Here is a 17,985-nt window from a genome sequence, read left to right as displayed (position 1 = left end):
GAAGCACAGACTACAATAAACTTGGCCACAAAAATATTTAAGGAGCATCCTCTAAATTTCCAGCTTTGCCGTGAGAGCAACCTGACTCTGGAGCCGCCTACGGGGAGAGGGGGAAGGGGGGACCCGGCAGCTTTTGGGGTGCGACTCCGGGTGGGAAAGGGCTGGGACGGGGCTGAGCTGTGCACGGCCGGAGGAGGGCTTTCTCCACTGGTGCACCAGTGGCCCTGGGATGGGCAGCACCCGCCCGGCCGCTCACAAGGGAGCTCCTCGCCGCAGGGTCATCGGCAGCCCCGTGGCAAGTCCAAGCCGCCGGCACAGCTCCCGCTGGCCCCCGCCGGGGACTCGCCCCAGCTATTGCTTTTCTTCCCGGGCGGTGTGAAGCCTCACTGCGCGTTGTGTTTCTAAATGCTTAAATGAGAGAAATCAACGGCGTGCGGAGCCCTCCCCAGAGCGCTGAGCACAGGCAGGGCCGGGCCAGCGCCCTGGAGCGGGATGTGGCCGTGAACTACAGCCGGCCAGACTGGTCTATTTTTATGACCCAAACGCGGAGAGACATTGGGATTAATCAGCCAGCCCACGGGGGACAAGCTAAGTTGGGTTTTAAATTCTTTGCTGCTTGCAATAACTCAGGTGAGTCTCTTTGTTCTTGTGCACTGTAATTTTTCATTTGACAGACGGCGTCCCTGGCACAAACCAGCCAAACAGCCGTGTCCAAACACACCCCGTGCCCGGGCGGCCAGACCACGCCAGCCCTCGCCTCCTCGCTCCACTTCACAAGCGCACATTTCCCCAGCGCGGGAGGCTCCGGCAGCGTTTGGTTGAACATCGCTGCTCCGCGCCCGGCCCCGCTCTGGGGTCAACGCTTAATGCCGTCGACAAACGCAGCCGTTTCGCTGACGCCCCCCGTGTGCCCCCGCGCGGGGCGGTGGGCTGGGACACGGCTGGCACGGCCCGGTCCCCGTCCCAGGAGGTGTTGGGGAGACGCACCGCTCTCCTCAGCTTTCCAGGTGCAGGCGATCGGGTTCCCCGCTGGGATTACAACGCGTAGTGTTACCGCCGCCAGCAGCGAGGACTCAGTTTTCTATTTCTCCTGCTCGCCCTGCTCCCCTTCCCCCCGGCACCAGGAGGCAGAAGGATGTGTCAGCTCAAGGCTGAGTCTAAAGAGGCTTATGCTGACTATTTACCTTTGCAAGGGCCTATTTTTGGCTGCTCAGCTGCAGCTAATTCAATGAACAGGGCAGCGATTCAGGAGAGAAGCCGCATGAGGGTCATTGTTTCTAGGATCCACTGTACTCCTTTGCAGGGGCCACAAGCCTCGCTTCTTTTTTTGTTCCTCGTTATTTTTTTCAGATGGCGAAGAGTGTGATAAAGGAAAAGGCGATCTTGGGGACAGGTCGGAAGAACCTCGGAAACCCGCTGCCCTGCCCAGCGCTTGACTTCTTGCCTTTCTTCCACCACAGAGGAATCCCGAGGTTGCTCCTGACCCTTCCCCAGCTGCTGCCAGAGGCTCCACGTTGGCTCCGCACACCCTCAGGTCCCTGTGCCCCCCCACCCCCCCCACCCCCCAAAACAACCTTGGAATTTTGTGGGTATCCAGCGTGAATTTAACAATGGCATCGGGAGTTAATGAACAGGCTGAGACTGGAATCAAACCACCCGGGATGTGACTGCTGCTGGCAAACAGGGAGCAGCCTGTTTCTTTATTTACCAGTTCTGTCTCTATTTCTCTGAGTATTGCAAAGCGGAGTTCCGCGTGTGAGCGGAGCGCGGGGAGTCCCCGTGGTGAGCTGCAGCAGAAAGACACCTGAAATCTCCCGCTGGCAGCGGGACCCGCAGGGGACACCAGGCGCAGGTGAGCTGGCCCAGGGGTGGCACGCTGGTCCCAGCGATGCGCTCCCACGCAGCTGAGCACGGCTTCAAACAGAAAAAAACAGCTTTTCCCACGTGCTGGAAAACTGCAGTGCAGAGTCTTTAACTAAACAAATCCTGAGTGATTTCCACATTGCTGAATGACATTTTAATAGTGGAAAAATAATGCTAAAAATTATCTACTTCATCTCTTCCCATTGTCTTCTACTGGCTGGGAACGACTGCTGCAGCAAAACCAGCTCCGGATCTTCTGGTGGGAGTTTGCTGGTGCCTCCCAGCCCGCCGCGAGCAGCCGGAGAGCCCAGGCAGGCTCTGCCCGCCCCGTGCCCGGTGCGCAGAGCCCGGCAGAGCTGCCCGCGCAGCAGCCGCTCCCGGGGAGGCACCGGGCTGCTTTGGTGCTGGCGGATGAGCCACGGTGGCGCGGAGGCCTGGCGGCGATGCCCGTCCCATGCGAGGAGGCAAGTGGCAGCAGGCGGTGGGTGCCTGGCTCCTGCCGTCCCCATGGGGAGGTGGCGCCTGCCCGCGTGCCACCAGGCCGTTCTGTAGGAAGATGCTTCTGGCGTTTTCTGACATGTGGTTTTTCTGACCCCAATTCAGCCGCCGGCACTCAGAGCTCCTTTCTAGATGAATACACGGAGCGCTGCTGCACATGCCCAGGCTGGAATCAGAGCGCAACGCAGACCCAGCGCCCATCCCGCCTCTCGCTGCAGCAGCAGCAGGAGCCGCTCAAGCTGTGGGGACGGTGTCTAGCCATGCGCTGTCCCCAGCTATAGGGTACAGCACCCAGCCTGGACAGCAGCGTACCACACAAATGCCTCACACAAACTTTTATTATTCACTGAAACATCATAAATCTCGAAGAACTCCCTGCTTCACAGCAAAGCAGCCACTGGACCTTACACGAGGTGTCACCCCCTACAACGCCAGCATGCGCCCGCAGCCTTGCAGCCTCGGCACTTCTCGAAGCCGGGCTATGGGGCTACCTGGGAGGTGTGCAGTGCTGCAGGAGGTTTCACCATTGCTCTCATCGAGGGGAAGGTTTTCATCTTCTGAATTAAAGGCACACAGATCAGGAGCCAAACTGTCCTTCTGCCAAACAGCCACTCTTTGGCGCGGTGCCCACATAGGGTCAAGTCTTCTTCCCCGTCCCAAGGCAGCGCGCACTTGGTTTGTGTTGGTTTCACACAAAGCACCCCAGTGGCCAGCCTCCCTCCCCAGCAGCTACGGGGCAGGCGGGCTCCACAACAGGCTCTGGGTACGGCCTCGCAGAAAGACTTTGAGAGAAATTTGCTTGTCAGATGCGGGAACCCGCTGTGGCACTACGCACGAGGACACGGGGTTTTCCACACATGCTACTAACAGGACCTGACAGGCAAAGCTGAAAAGTGAGCAGGGACTCCACCCCCGCCAGGCCAAGAGAGAGTTGAACAAGAGGAGCAGCGTGGTTGAAGTGAGAGGGAGCAAGACAACTGGGAAAGGCTGCAAGACTTCACACGCCGTGCAGAGGGATGCAGCAAAGCCGGTGCAGCCCACTGTCACCTCGTCTCCTTTTTCATTCTTGGAAGGAAACTATTCTCCCGGCTCTGTTTGGCACACGCGCTGGCTCAGGACACACCTTTGGATGCCGCTGAACTGGGTAAGGACGTTTGGCAACGTGGCCGTGCTCAAGGCCCCAGCTCCACTTCTAGTTGGGAGTTTTTTAGGAGACAAGAGGGGAAACATGATGTCCTTTCAAAAATACTTCAAGGGAAACCTTTATCAGAGACAGAGTTCAGCAAAAATGACTGCAACAAACCAAGTTGCATTTTCCCTTTGGGATGCGGAAGAAGGTGCAGTACTGGCAGCAGCTGAGGAGACTGCAGCCCGCAGCCCTCTTGGAGCGCATGTGCTACGGCCTATGGGAAAGACGGGTAAGGACAGTAAATAGTAATTGAGAAGAGCCAAAGGAAACACATTGGGAAACATACTGGAAACAACAGACTTCCATAAACAAGTGTCTAAAGTCTGTAGTTGTCAGCATAAAGAAACAGCTGTGCTGTAACGTCACGAAGAAGTAAACTTTGAAAGGTGTCTGTGAAATCCCGTGACTACGGAAGAGCAGTGCTGTAAGACCCGTGGCTGTACACTTTCTGTACAAATGGAAAAAAAATCATGCCAGCCAGTATACCGTTTAAAAAAAGAAAAGGCGAGAGACACAACCTTTAGGTGACCAGTTCTTCCTCGCCAACAAACAGATACCTTCCTGGCAATCCCTATAGTCTGAAGTTTTATTTTTGGCAGATTGTAATTAAAATGGTCTTTATGGCTTTAGAGAGAAGCCACTAAGCTGCACGTTTTGGTTGAAGCATAGAGTGCGTGTGTGCGGCATGTTCTGAATGAGGGGACATCACAGAGAGAGGTCTTGCCACAGCTCTGCTCCTTCCACCTGACCCACAAACGCTGCTGGTTGTACCTGGCTCTCTTCAGTGTTCTCATTTCTCATCAGCAAGTATCAGAGTTCTGGTTGCTAACCAGTCCAATCCCAGAGGCAGAATCAAAACTCCTTGTTAAGACCTAGAAAAGCTTTATGTTTCTAACAAAATCAAATCCAAACACGTGCAAACACTGTTCCTGGTTTGATGCATTTCGTTCAGGTTCCACCACCAGTGCACCAGACTTTGCTTTCCCTGTAGAATGATTTCATCCCTTGTCCATTCTCCACCTTTCAGTCTTCTCAGGAGTCTTGACAAGCTATCCCTCCATTTTTGTCTTCAACATTTTTTCCTATGCACATCCTTCCTGCCCTTCCCTCTTCCGCTGTCACACCCTGTTCCTCTACAGCTATTTTCGGAAAGCAAAGACGTCCCGTGTTTTCAAGCCTCTCTTGCCTTCGCTTCCTGGTTTAGGAGAAGACACTTCCGCCAGTCCCCCGTACGGGCAGCTCTCAGACTCCGGGTGATGGCCAGAGCACTCCACAGCGGGGATGAAGCCACTGTCCCACATTCCTGTCCCACACAGCTTGCAGAGGTCATGCAGGCTGCAGGGGATGCGGGGCAGCAGGTGGAACTGATAGAGCAGACTCCTCGCCTGGAGGGGAGAGAGACAAAGTCATTCCCTGCGCACCAGGGGACGAACACGGAGAGCAGGGGTAGCCCGTGGCCTCCCGTCCCAGCCTCCTGCCCGGCTGCCTTAGAAGAGTCAAAGCTTCAGCAAAGCAGCATCCCCCCCCCCGAACGCAAACCTGGAGGTTACACGAGGCACTGGGGACACCGCCAGGTCACAGCAGCTGCCGCACGCTGCAGCACACCCCACGGCCTGCAGTCGCTCCCAGCCCGAGGTGGACTGGGGACCGCGGAACGAAGACCAACAGCTCTGTCTGCCGTTTCCCTGAGCATGTGCAAGGGTTATCCCAACCACACCGTTACCTCCTAAGCACTCTACAACTACCCCTTATTTCTGCAAAAGTTGGTTCCAGGCAAACAGCAGCATCCCGCCCTCCCAGGCTCCAGACAAGCAGGGGGATACAGGAGATGCGGAAGATGAAGCGTCAGTCCCTGATTTTCTCAATGCTCTGACTCATCTCTTGGACCCGAGGCTCAGCCCACGGCAGCACACGGGCATTTACCTTCCTGAGTACAAGTTCTCCGTTCATGTGCATAGCCAGGTTGCCGAAATGCAGCAGCATCTGGTCAGTGGCCAGCTGTTGTTCGATGACATCATCCCCATAAATCACCACGATGGCCACACAGATAAAGAGGTGGAAATAGTCTGTCTGCAATGAGAAAAGAGGGGCTGGAGTACAGCAGGTGGAGGCAGAGGTCTGACTTAACCTCCCCAACTCTCCACAAGCACATCCTTAGTGAGATTTTTTGCTCCCTCCAGTTTTGCCCAGTGATATACAGAACGTGCGTTATTGGTGAATTCTGAACCACAGCTGAGCCGAAGTCTCTTCCCTTTCCAGCATGGCAGTGAGGTTTGCACCACAGCTTTCAAGGCAGACTAGTGATTTTTGGGAAGACATTTTTCAGCTGTTTAAGAGACATCTGAACTTCAGAACTGGATGTTCAGCACTTTCTGAAAAAACTCCTTTTGGTGCCTGGACATCCTCAAGTAAGAGAGGCAAGTGTCCATCCTCCTGCTACATAGCTAAACCCTTTGATAGTTACAGACCCTCTGCAACACCTATTTATTTTGGATACTTTGCTACTAAGAGCCTTTATGGAAATTCTGAGACACTTGCTGAGACGGTGAGGATTCAGCGAAGAACACCCTGGCGCCCGAAGCGCCCTGTGCCCATCCCAGATGTCTAACCTGATAGTGAGCCCAGCACGCTTCCCACATGCGCAAAGCCTCAGCATCTGGAAATTCACGTTTAAAACAGAGGAGGATCCAACGGTGACAGAAGAGCATCTGCAGGCCATCCTCGCCCAAGGAAGAAAGGTGCTGGTAGAAGCGCGGGTGCATGAGCCGCAGCAGCTCTCGCAGGTACATCTGGAAAAGATGCTCTGAGCTGAGCTACTGCCCTGTGTCCATGGACTCACGCCCCCCTCACCCGCACCCCCTGGGAGCCCCGCACCGGCGGCCAGACCTGGGCTCCCGCGGAGCCGGCCGGGGGGGCTCTGCTCTCGCAAAAAGCTCCAGCCTGTCTATTACAGCACAGCCAGGAGCACGCTTGGATCTATCATTAAAGGCCAGATCTCATGGGCCACGGCAGCTATTTCCCGAGGAAGGATGGAGGGTGAAAAGAAAATCCCATGACAATTCACAGTCCTGTTGTGAAAAGAAAGAAGGGGAGAGATTCAGGCTGGGGAAAGCAGCTAGAGCCTTAAGAGCTGGAGAGAAGGAAGGACATAGCTATCTCTGGCAATATTTCATTTCAATAGAGGCTGAGCAATATGGAAGTGATTTTGGAAAGTCTGACTATACAGGCACATTACAGTGCATAAATCTGTACATTAACTAACTGCACCTCACCAGCAGCCTCCCATGGGGTTTCTACCACAAGTTTACCACTTTAAATTGGTGCCATCATGACCTGGACAGGATTGTTCAGGTTTAGAACGAATTTTTCAGGATCTTAACCAGAAAACAACGGACGCTCATGTGAAAACCTAAAAAGTCTGAAGTTTTAAACAAGTTCACCTTCTTTTAAGAAACTCTGTCAGATATATAAGGCTTTTCATTTGGAGATAATTTAGAAAACCTATTAAAAATATTAAGACCTTCAAAAAAAAAAACCAACAAAGAAGAGGGCAGCAGCTCAATCAACTCCTCTGCCACATTCACACCAAATGCCCCAGAATTAGGACAAAAATGAACCAGTGAGTCTTCACTGCCTGAGAGAAGTGTGAAGACAATGCAAGCAGCGTCCTAAATATGTTTGATCATAGAAGATTCCTTGAATCAGCACCCTTTAGCATAGCCAAGTCAACTTTACTCTAACAATTTATTGGCTATAACTATCTCTGCGGTGCCCAAATCACCCAGGATTAATTTTAGCCATCAGGTATTTTGTGGCTTTGGAGTGCGATTCAGCACGCTGGAACACGACAGCCCGGGTTACTGCTTTATGGCATTCTTCTAATTTGCCCGGGGAGAGGAGAAGCTGAAGACAGGGCGAAAGGGAGCTCAGCATTCAGCCTCACCAGCTGTTTCTCCATATCCTCATCCCGCGGTGAGCTGATGAAGATCGTGTTCTGCATCAATCCTACAAAGCACCAGAAAGTATCCGACTCATCTAGGACCTCCGCCAGGAGCGGGGCAACCAGGTCGGACATCCCCTGGGAGTATCCAATCGTTGGGTTAAATACTGCATAGTTCAGCAAAATCCTCCTGGAGAAGAGATACAAACGGAGAGGTGAGACACTGAGAGGGCACGTCACAGCTGAGCGCAGCGCCCTGTCCCTTTACCCCAACTCCCAGCACACAGGCTGAGAGAGGCAAAGCGCAGAAGAGCGGCAGATCACTCCTGCCATCTAAAAGATTAGCTTGCAATTGCACCCAGAGGCTTGTCAGCTTTTGAGCACCTGTGCAGCATGTTGCATCCCACACAACGCTTTCCCTAGAAGAATGATATCTAGATGCATAACAAAGATACACTAACACTATACATAACTGGAACTTACTTTTTTTTTTTTTGGATTACAACATTTTTTATCAATCCAGAGAGGTTTCTGGATGGGCAGCAAGAACTCTGAAAAGCATGCAGCAGCCTAAGACAATGGATTTGAACAGAACTCCTTAGGCTCCTGTTTTCCAGCCGCAGTACAGCCCATTGGGAGCAGTGCAGTAGGAACAAGCAACACTGTTCATCTCAGGTAGAAAGACACGCGACCCCGGTGTACGGTGCTTTAACACATACAGATAAACTCTGCTGCAAACATCAGCCCGGTGAAATAAATTCCAGGAGAACGTGTTCAATATAAAAAGAAAATGAGAATTTAAAAAGACTAAGAGAAGAGAAATGAAGTGCCCACGGGAAAGGACTGCTGATGCCTACACATCCATGAGGTTCCCAGCCATACCGTTAGATGAAATCCAACTGTTTTGTAGGCACACATTTACAAGTCACACACCCATGAAGCAGACTCTGGTGTGCTCGTCCTCCACCCCGTCAGGAGAACCACAGACCCAAGCAACTGCCCACAACCCTGCTGCAGCGCCCATGACCCTCCACAGCCGCAGAGGGCTCACACCGCTTCTGTACCCGTGGATGCCGGGAAGGTAGGTGGTGGGAGCAGTGTTACTACGTCAAGAAGTAAATGACCAAAGCAGCAGTGAAAGCACTGGGGAAGAAGTCCTTGTTTTTGCATCACTCGGTACAGTCGCTATACGCACGGTGCTCTTCAGCACTCCCAAGGCAGCGCCCTGGGCAGCCTGGGCCAGGGGGGATTACAGAGTTTTCTGCACGTTCAGTAGGACACGTTGTTTGGGACACTAGAATCAGACACTTCACCTCATAGTTTCCACGTTTGGGTTGTCCTCCCCTCGAAAGAACTGGTTGCTGCGGTCAGTCCTCACGACGTCTTTATCTACCGTGAACTGTACTTTACGCCAAAAATCCTTCTGTTCATCTGGAGTCATCGAAAGCCTGGAAATTGAGCAGCAACAGGAGTAGGTTGCCAAGAGAGAAATATGATGGCCACAAGGAACAAAAAGCCTTATTTCAGCTTTAGTTTGCAGAGAAAAACTATTCCTGTACAGAGTTTTCTCATCACCTGAAAAACACACAAGCAGGTCTGTCCAGAACAGCAGATTTTCTGTCCAAACAGATTACTAGAAGGAGCCTCCTGGGTTATAAATGGGACAACATGATGTGTTTTCTCCGATAGACTCCACTTGAGAAGCAGTCGGACTCTGCTCTCCACTGCTCCTTGTGGGTGGCACACCAGAAGTCACCACTCTGTTTTAATTGTCTCCTAATTAATAACACTACTGTCCCTCTCCAGCTTAAATGTACCCACAACCAGTTTACAACACACAGTTCTTGCAGTAATAATTACCTCGAATTAGATATCCCTTCTTCTTCCCTATTTTTATATCCAGATATATTTATAAAGACATATAAGATCCCATTTTTACCTTCAGCATTCTAAACCAAGCACGTTAAGCTTGTAGTCCCGCCTGCGAGATAAGCTTCCCTACATGCTAGGGATGAGCCCGCTCCAAGACGCCAAGTAAGACCCCATTTGAGCTGTATGGTACCAGCTCCAGACCCTCAGGGGGTCAGCTGTGCCTCACACACCTCCTTTGCCACCCTCTCGCTTCTCCACTCCACTCCAGCCAGCTTCTCCTGAAGCCAAGGAGGCAGAGACTCCGTACCTCACCAGCGGCACTACTGCGACCTCAGGCCTGAGGAGGGATGAGCAGGGGAGGGTGAAGCTGCTCCGTTACCTTTTCTCCTGGATCTCAAAGTACTCTTTCCTCTTCCGCAGCCTCAGCGCCTCCCTCTCTTCAGAGGTGGACTCGTAGCTGTAGTAGTGCAGCAGGAAGGGCCACACCTCCCCACGGATGGAAATATCAATCCCACCAAAGAAAATAGCCTGGAAGAAGGAGCAAAAGTTATGACTGGTACAGTTTTAACATTCCCCAAAACAGCAACAAGAAACTGCCCGCTACTATGCTTTGGTGGCTTTGCAGTTCTCTCCTGACAAGTGACGCCTTGATTCAAGCTCCTGCAATTTGCACATGTTTAGAGGGAAAGTGCTGGCCTTCTATTCCCAGACTAGACACAAATCGGGCTCATTTCAATGTCAATAACCCCCCCTGGAGAGGCTCTATGATTAACGTGTCGTTCTCATGTCACGGCTTAATCCCCAATCTTGGAGACACTGCATTTCACTGCAAACTTCTCTCTCAGGACCTGGACCCAGTGCTCCCCGGCAAGCCCTGCATTATTCCGTACAGTAATCTCAATTTTTCTTTCTTTGGTTTGCTCACACTGCATTTCGCAAACACGTCTAGCACTGGACGCTGCGGTTTACTAACTCCAACCGGCACGAGAAGCCGGACAGCTCGCCTGCCCCGGGCAGGGAGATGCTCCACCACCCTGCCTGTCGCGGACTCATCTGCAGTCCCAGCAAGAGCTCCGGCCAAGACCTACACACCAGTCTTTACACTCTCAAACGCTCTGTTCTTGCCCCCAGCACGAAAGCAAACTCTTGCAGCTTCTGCCTGGGGACTCGCACTCCGCGGCAGGAGCGAAGGGATGAAACGGGCAGCAGCCACCCCTCTCACCTTCTGCAGCTTGTACTCCTCTTCCACCTGCCCGGCTTCATTCAGGTGATGGAGCCAGGCAGACACGTCAAGACGCTTGTACGTGTTCTCCTCCGGGTGGGTTTCCGAGGAGGGCAGCTTGGGACGGCGGATGGAGAACTGCATACACGTTTTCTCATCGGTGAGCTGCTGACCAGGGGAAAACAAAACAAAAAATTGGAGGCAGGAGCCAGAGATGGCAGCAGAGTATGAAACCCAGCCATTTTCAGAGCAGGAAAAGCCTTCCGCATGGTTCATGTAGGATTAAGCACTGAGGCGCTACACTCGGGGAGGTTTTCTTTTAAAATTCCAACCATTACAATAGCAAGAGTGATTAGAATAATTAAAAATCTGAGTACCACAAACCAGCTTCATCTTAAAAAAAAATGTTTCCATTCCTCCCCCAATCTTATCCCTGACCTGAAACTGAATTAATGCTGCTTACAGCAAAACTTCACCCTGCCAGGAATGCCTGCAATAAATTACATATGATTGGCCATATACAAAGGGATTGCTGTTAGGCAAGCAGGGAACTGCACTGCCAGGCTCTCTAAGGGCACTCATGATCCCAGTGCAAGACTGCAGCTGACATTTAATTTAAAAATCAAAGGTTGTTCAATGCAAAAAGTGAGCCCATGCGACCATAATAAGAAAAGCAGCAGGGGGCTCTGTGGGAAGGATGGAAATTTAAAAATTACTGTTTCTAATAAGCACATACAGTATCTTAAACAGATAATTAAAGAGCTCTTATCACATTTGTATGTAGATTGAACGAAATATGGCAAGATGCCTTGTCAAAACATTTTCCAGTGCAGTGTGCTGCGCGTCACAAAATGGATGAAAGACTCTGACAGAATTTCAGACCTACCACTGCAGATTTCCCAGCCACCTTACACGCCTAAAGCGCAGGGCTGACCTGTCGGGTTGCCACGTCTAGCAAAACAACCACCTAAGCAAGTCTTCGGGATTATCCTCCCCCATATTCCACAGGCAGAACAGGAACGGATGGGGATAAGCCGGTACAACAGAGACCTCGCGTCCGACTCGCAGCTGCATCCTAAACAACATCCAACTCCTTGTAGCTTTCTGCCTGACTCGGTGACGCGAACTCATCACTTCATTTCTCCAACACGCTCCCCTGGCTAAAACCCTAAGTGCGAAACATCTGCTGGAAAAACCCTCTTTGCCCCATGAACCCCGCTCAGGTACCTGGTCCTTGAGATGGGTCTCTGTGCAGTACTTCCATTGCTGAAACACCTCGGACAGTTTATCCAGGCCACCATGGTGAAAATGGAAGATCTTGTACTGGCTCTCCCTGCTTGCGACAACCAGTTGTCCACAGGTGCACGCCTCATCGCTGTGGGGCAAAACAACGGGGCAGAAAAACCTGCATTTACTGCCCAGGATAACGAGAGGTCCAGCGGGGAGGGGGAACATCAGATGAGAGCGTGAGGACAGCAAATTACACAGAAGTGTAGCATCAAGTTGTCCCTTAAAACGGAGCGTAGAAGTAATCTTACAGCTCTGGACCAGGCCATAGTGACCCTCACCTCCTCCAAGAAGCTCCACTCATGCCTGGTAACGGCACTCTCTTACCCTTCCGTCGTGGGAAGGAATTAAATTTTGTCTTCCCTGGAGAAAAACCCAAGAAGTCTGACCCAGCAACTCTAAGGCAGTACACAAAGGCAGCTCCTAGAGATGAGCAGACTTGGTTGCACACAGCATTGTCTAAAGAGGCAGGGAGTGAGAGGGGAAAAGAGGGAGTAAAAATGTTTTTAATAACTTTTGTAATAATTTGAAAGATAACTGAAGAGGTTAAGAGCAGCAAGACTCTAAAGGAGCCCCGGTGAGGGGCAGGCAAGGGAGAAGGTACCATAGATAGAGATGTTTTCCACACCTCCAGGTTATTTAAAACATTTTGGGTAAGATAGCTAAGAGCAACCTTTACCTTACTAGGGAAAAAAATCCTTTAGGCCCCAAAACTGTCATTCAGAGGCTCTCCTAGGGAAGGCTGACACTTGCTTTCCTGGAGAAAACCATTAGGGAAAGACTTCCAAGGAGAATTGCAGGAGCCATCTGTCTCCACAGCCCAGTGTGCACTGATCCAGAGCTCACACAAATATCACACACAAAAATACGTTACCTAAAGAAGAGGCGAAGCGATCTCATCTGTCCCAGGTCCACTCTAAAGACACCGCAGACCTGCTCGAGGGCAAACACCTTCTGCTGTTCGTCCCATCTGGTGCCTTGCATTGGCCCATTATTCTCCTGGAACTGGGCACTGGTGTCGAGGCTGGAGGCAGAGCTGGTGGAGCAGGTCATGCGATTGTCACACGCGTCCCTGCAGACGAGAGCGTGGAGGAAGAAAGCGCTGCAAGACCATCAGCCAAAGGTGGCACTTACACGCAATAACCACGAGTGCTCCAAGTGAAAAATCCTTTGACAGAGCTCTGAAATTGGAGTTCGGTGCAGGTCTAAGGCGTCAATAACCGACAGCCCACATAAGAGATCAAATTATTTTTATTTAAATTAATTCCCTACCATCCCCCAATCCCATGCTATTTTGGGTCCATTTCTGAATTCCACACGGAACTGGCGAGAGAGAAAAACATTCCTCAAAACACTGACTTTTGAGCAGGCAAAGCCTAACCCCAACCCCTAGCCCAGGGACGGGAGGAGCCAGCGCATTCAGGCGGCAGCACTGAGTAGGGATCTCACCTGGCAAATTCCCTCTGCGCCCAGTAAGATCCGAAGACATTTCCCCTGAACTTGAGTTTCTCATTACACCTTCGCAAGTGGACCTGACCAGCCTGGACTCGTGTGTACAAACTTCAGGCAAATGGTTTCCATTTGCAAACTTGAAACTTCGGAGAGTTAAGAGCAGGAAATTACACATGAGCGCTTTAACCCACTGCAAAGTAGAGAAAGTGAACCCAACCGTTGTCCAATCCGGTAGGAGCTCACTGCGCCTCAGAGATTTATCTTTAAGAGTAAACTGAGTTGAGATTAAAAAAGCCCACATGCCTGCCACCAGCCCCGATCCCAAAAGAAAAATATCACTGCTTTGAGAATTAAGTGAATCTGAAACTGTGACCCCTTGATTCTTAAAAAGGCCAATACATGTGAACAATCTCAGCGCAAGCTCTGAATGGGTTCCGCTGTGAAATCAGGGTTTGCAAAACAAGGCAAGTAGCAGGTATAAAGACAGCCCCCTGCAATGCCACTTTATGCAATGTTTTCTAATCCGCTTATCTAACAATGTAGGCACTGAACGCTGAAAATCACACACTCAGCATGCATCTGCAGCACACCACATCAGTATGCTTTCCAAGCCTGGCCACAGTGCCTCTTCCACAGGGACCAGCCTTATTTGCAGCATCTACCCACTGTTCAGGTCACTGCATTCCAATGGACAGGTCTCCGGACATCCCAGTTAGTTGTGGGTTAAATTTTTAACCGAGCCCCTGCGAGCCGCCCTGTTCAAATGTATGACTCAAAACCTTAGCGCCCACACGCATGGGAAATAAATCCCTGAGCCCCCTTCTCCAGTTCTGCAGCATTATGTAGATGAGATGAACTCTGTTTTACTTTCAGCTAAAAGCGCGGCTTTGCTCCTCTGTTTGCGAAGTTCTGCTGCTCCATCTTTCTGAAAGAAAGCATCAAAGCAAAACTTACATTCAAGCCATTCGGAGGTTGAGGTCTTAGAAGTGACACGGCAACATCGCCATGTGAGCAGGGACCATACGACATACCCAAACTCACTCAAAGAGGAATGCGCAGTTTTCTAGGGTAGACACCGGGACCCTCCCCGTCTCACAGGCGCAGCTATACACCAGCACCTGCACCTTGTGAATTTTTCCATGGAAACTGTACTGGCCTTTGTGAGAAATCAAGTGTTACTTTCCGATAAAGCTGCAAAATAGACCGCTTTCCTAAAACACTCAGTATCCCACGTTAATGCAAAAGCAATGGCGGTGCTGGTACGAGACACTTGTGCTGGACTGCTCGCTACGAGCAGCTGGTATTTATGGAGCAACACTTCGTAACAGCCACAGCTGGTTACACAGGATTTTCCTGGAAGAGATGACTCAAACTAGCTCAAAGACTAAGCAGAGGCAACCAATTTTCTGAGGCTCTTGCAAAGATGAGCTGGTGAGTGCGACAAAGGGCTGGAAGACGCAGTGGCTGTGAGGATGACTGTCCTGCGGTTCCCTCGTCACAGGGGCCGATGAGCCCATCCTTCAAGAGCATCATCTCAAACGACCAGTGGCAGAGAGATGACTGCCAAGAAATTACAGTTATAGGTAGAGCCGGGCAGGTTCACTTTGATCCTGGGAATTGTGCAGCTCCTCAGCCCGGAAGGCTATTGCCAGCTGCAGTTCCTTCTGCTACGTAACCAAAATCTGCTTCAGATGCACAAGCAGCTACTCAGGGGCCAGAGAGGCCGGTCACAAAGGTGCTGGCCGTGTTATATTTTCTGGAGATGCTTCTTTAAGACAAATGATTACGGTTCACCTTTAGCCACTAGTTACAAGTTGTACACGCATCCAGCGTACACGGAAGCAATCTGAAGCAACACGTGTAAGTGGATTTACCCTTTCTGGACAGCAAAAAGCCAGTGAGTATAAGCATGGTGCCTCAGAGCTGCAGCCCTGGGAAATTCCAGTGTTTTCATGGATGTAGAAGACAAAATCTGAAAGACCAATGCCCTTCGAACAGGTCGGTAAACACGTACACTCACACATAGCACAGACACAGAGAGAGTACCACCTCACACATTGGTGCATACTTAGTCACTGTGGAAGTTAAGAAAAAAACCTCACTGTGTTCAAAATTACTTTTTCCTGTATATATTGATTGAAAAAAAAAGAGGAAATTATTCTAATGTGTTGGACTACTTTTAAAAATAATTTTAATATTGAGATCATTCTGTACTTAAGTAACATCGAGTAGTATGATCAATGCTAATTTCATGGATTTTGGAGAGTCCTCTAACTAGGCACACAAGATACACAGATGCAAGGGAAGAATTCTCCAATTTACTGTTTGTCAGACTATTACATCTGTTGGATGAGTTAGTTATACCAGAGTGCCCTGCAAAAGCAGGGAGCTGAAGCACTGAGAGGCAAATAGCTGGAGGAACATTCCAGAGAGACTTTGGGTTGTGGGATCCAGGAAAAACAGAGCGCCAGCTAGTAAGCAGCACTGCTCAGCAAAACAAGAGAATAAGTGCCATGGTCCACGGGAATAAAAGGGACAGGGAAAAAATAATAAGGAGGATTAGCAAAACCCGAAGCAGGAAACCCACAGACATATTCATGATTCCACTTCAGCCTTTTGCCCTTACTGAAGTCCCATTAGTCTTTTGTCTCAAAATACATCTCATTCTTGCTGGTGAGCGAGACCAGGAGGTGATGTATTTTCTCCCCTCACCAATCAACTACAGCAACCAACCAACCGTATCTACATTCCTCCAGCTTTTGTAGCCCCCGAGGAAGCAAGCGCCCGCATGAGGCAGCCACCAGCCTCCTCCCACCGCTCGGGAACTCTCTCGCCCGCCCCATCCGAGGAGGTCAGCCGCTCTGCGAGTGAGACTCTCGACGCGCGGTGATGTAGTAATGGGACCTGACTTACTGTTCAGTCACAGCAGTTGTACACACCTACAGCATACAGAGAGATAAAACCAATTATTATTTCTGTTATGGAGCCAGGGCAGAGACCTGCACCGATTACATGGGAAGACTATTTCAGCAACAAAGATCTAATAACTCATTTTACGACATGACGTGACAAATGTAATTATAAGAGGGAAAGGGGCTGAAGATTATAGCCATGATGTGGCAGTCACCCAAGCTGTCAGCGTGCATCACCCCACTCTCAGATTCTCAGAGCGCCTCCTGCAAGAGCCGAACCCTCCTCCGTTGGCTCCGTCGCCGCTGTACCCCAGTGCGCCTTCCCTAATAACAGCGTTCCTCACAGCCCCAGCTCCTCCTGCACGCTGCTTGCGAAGCATCGTTTACAGACAATGAGTATCATCATAATGTATGAGCATCCATGTAACGGGAATTACATGCCCCTTTTCCTCCCCAGGGGTTAGTATTTCTCTGTTTCTCCGCTACTCCCCACAGGCACTGACCTTCCAGGCTCCTCTTCTTTCCAGCAAGGTGAAATAGCTCATGGCAGCATCGGCTGCCTAAAACGTCTGAGACAGATTGCTTCAAATAAATAATCCATCAATAAAAGTTCAAAGCTATCCCAAAACGCCCGAAAATTTAGTGCAGCGACTGTAACAAGTGACGTAGTATCAGGCACCTGGAACCCAAATCTATTGTTCTGATTAAAAAAAGTGTCCTTGACAATATACATGTATAACGAGTTGTGAAACACGCTGACTTCAGCGACATAGAAAAGAGGTGCTAAACAAAACAGATTGGCAATTTGGGATTAAAAAAAAATTTTTGAAATATTTCTGGTCATTCCGAGTTGCGCCGCAGAGGACTGGAAGGAGATGGTGGGATGGCACCAGCTTCCAGAGGAGCATGGCCGCGCAGAGCCGGACACTGGCAGTGAAACGCCGCCCTCGCGTCTGATCAGCACAGACAAGTAACTAGGTTAAGAATTGTGTTAAATTCACCCTGTGGCTGAAAATATTTGGAACTTGAAGCTCCTTTGCCTCAGGGAGCCCGAACAGAATCGATTTACACTGACCTCGCTGAACAGGGGAAAAGGTGTTGGATAGTCTGGATGAAAGCCTAACCGGAATTTCTGAAATTAGATGTCAAAACATCCTCATGTGGAAATGTATCTATATGTCTGCAAACACACGTGGAAATCCAACAATCCTTCCTATTTGTTGGGGAAACCTGTGAAAAACTGCCCAGGACGTTACAGTACAAAGTACACGAATGCCAACGTGGACTTTCCAAAAGCTTGTTCCGCAGGCTGCCCATTGATCTGTTTGCTTTCAAAACATAAATTTCCCCACGTTGAACTGCACTAAATGCTATTTAGTAGCTAATTAACTTTCTGTGCTGAAAACCTCCTGTAATTGCACTTCTTTCACCTTTTTTAGCCCGCGTCCTCCAGGGAACCCAAGCTGTCCTACGGCATTTGTTCTGCTCGTTTCTGTCTCGCAGGCGCGAGGTCCTCCCTGACGCCGGCTGCCAATCACGGCTCCAGAGGTCACTGGAGACCAAATTAGGAGCACTCTGCCGCTGACAAACTTGCTTTGCTTAGCTTGCCGTAAAGGGAAAATAAAAGGTTATGAAAAATAATTGTATCCTTTCATGCTCGGCACCAGGAAGCATATTCAACAGCGCTTCTAAAAGCCGGCGTATCGTTGTTAGCCACTCTTCGTCCTGTTAATGTTATTAACAATACTCA

At 50.4% G+C, this 17,985-nt stretch overlaps 1 protein-coding gene across 2 annotated transcripts in view; it reads right to left on the bottom strand.

The window, feature by feature from the left end:
• Positions 1–2,688: 2,688 nt before the first annotated feature.
• Positions 2,689–17,985, bottom strand: part of TBC1D16 (TBC1 domain family member 16) — a gene marked incomplete at its 5' end in the record, with an annotated part of 28,097 nt that continues 12,800 nt past the window's right edge. The window contains 9 exons of one of the 2 annotated variants that reach the window (XM_082492197.1): positions 2,689–4,935; positions 5,474–5,620; positions 6,160–6,339; positions 7,494–7,680; positions 8,804–8,938; positions 9,742–9,890; positions 10,585–10,752; positions 11,812–11,959; positions 12,746–12,943. In XM_082492197.1, coding sequence (XP_082348323.1) covers positions 4,690–4,935; positions 5,474–5,620; positions 6,160–6,339; positions 7,494–7,680; positions 8,804–8,938; positions 9,742–9,890; positions 10,585–10,752; positions 11,812–11,959; positions 12,746–12,943 — 1,558 coding nt within the window. In that variant the 3' untranslated portion in view covers positions 2,689–4,689. The remainder of the gene's footprint in view (positions 4,936–5,473; positions 5,621–6,159; positions 6,340–7,493; positions 7,681–8,803; positions 8,939–9,741; positions 9,891–10,584; positions 10,753–11,811; positions 11,960–12,745; positions 12,944–17,985) is intronic. The other variant, XM_082492198.1, reaches the window with a different exon arrangement.

This window comes from Vanellus vanellus (genome assembly GCF_965231255.1).
Source record: "Vanellus vanellus genome assembly, chromosome: 17".
Taxonomy (NCBI): domain Eukaryota; kingdom Metazoa; phylum Chordata; class Aves; order Charadriiformes; family Charadriidae; genus Vanellus; species Vanellus vanellus.
This window is presented reverse-complemented; position numbering and strand designations above follow the sequence as displayed.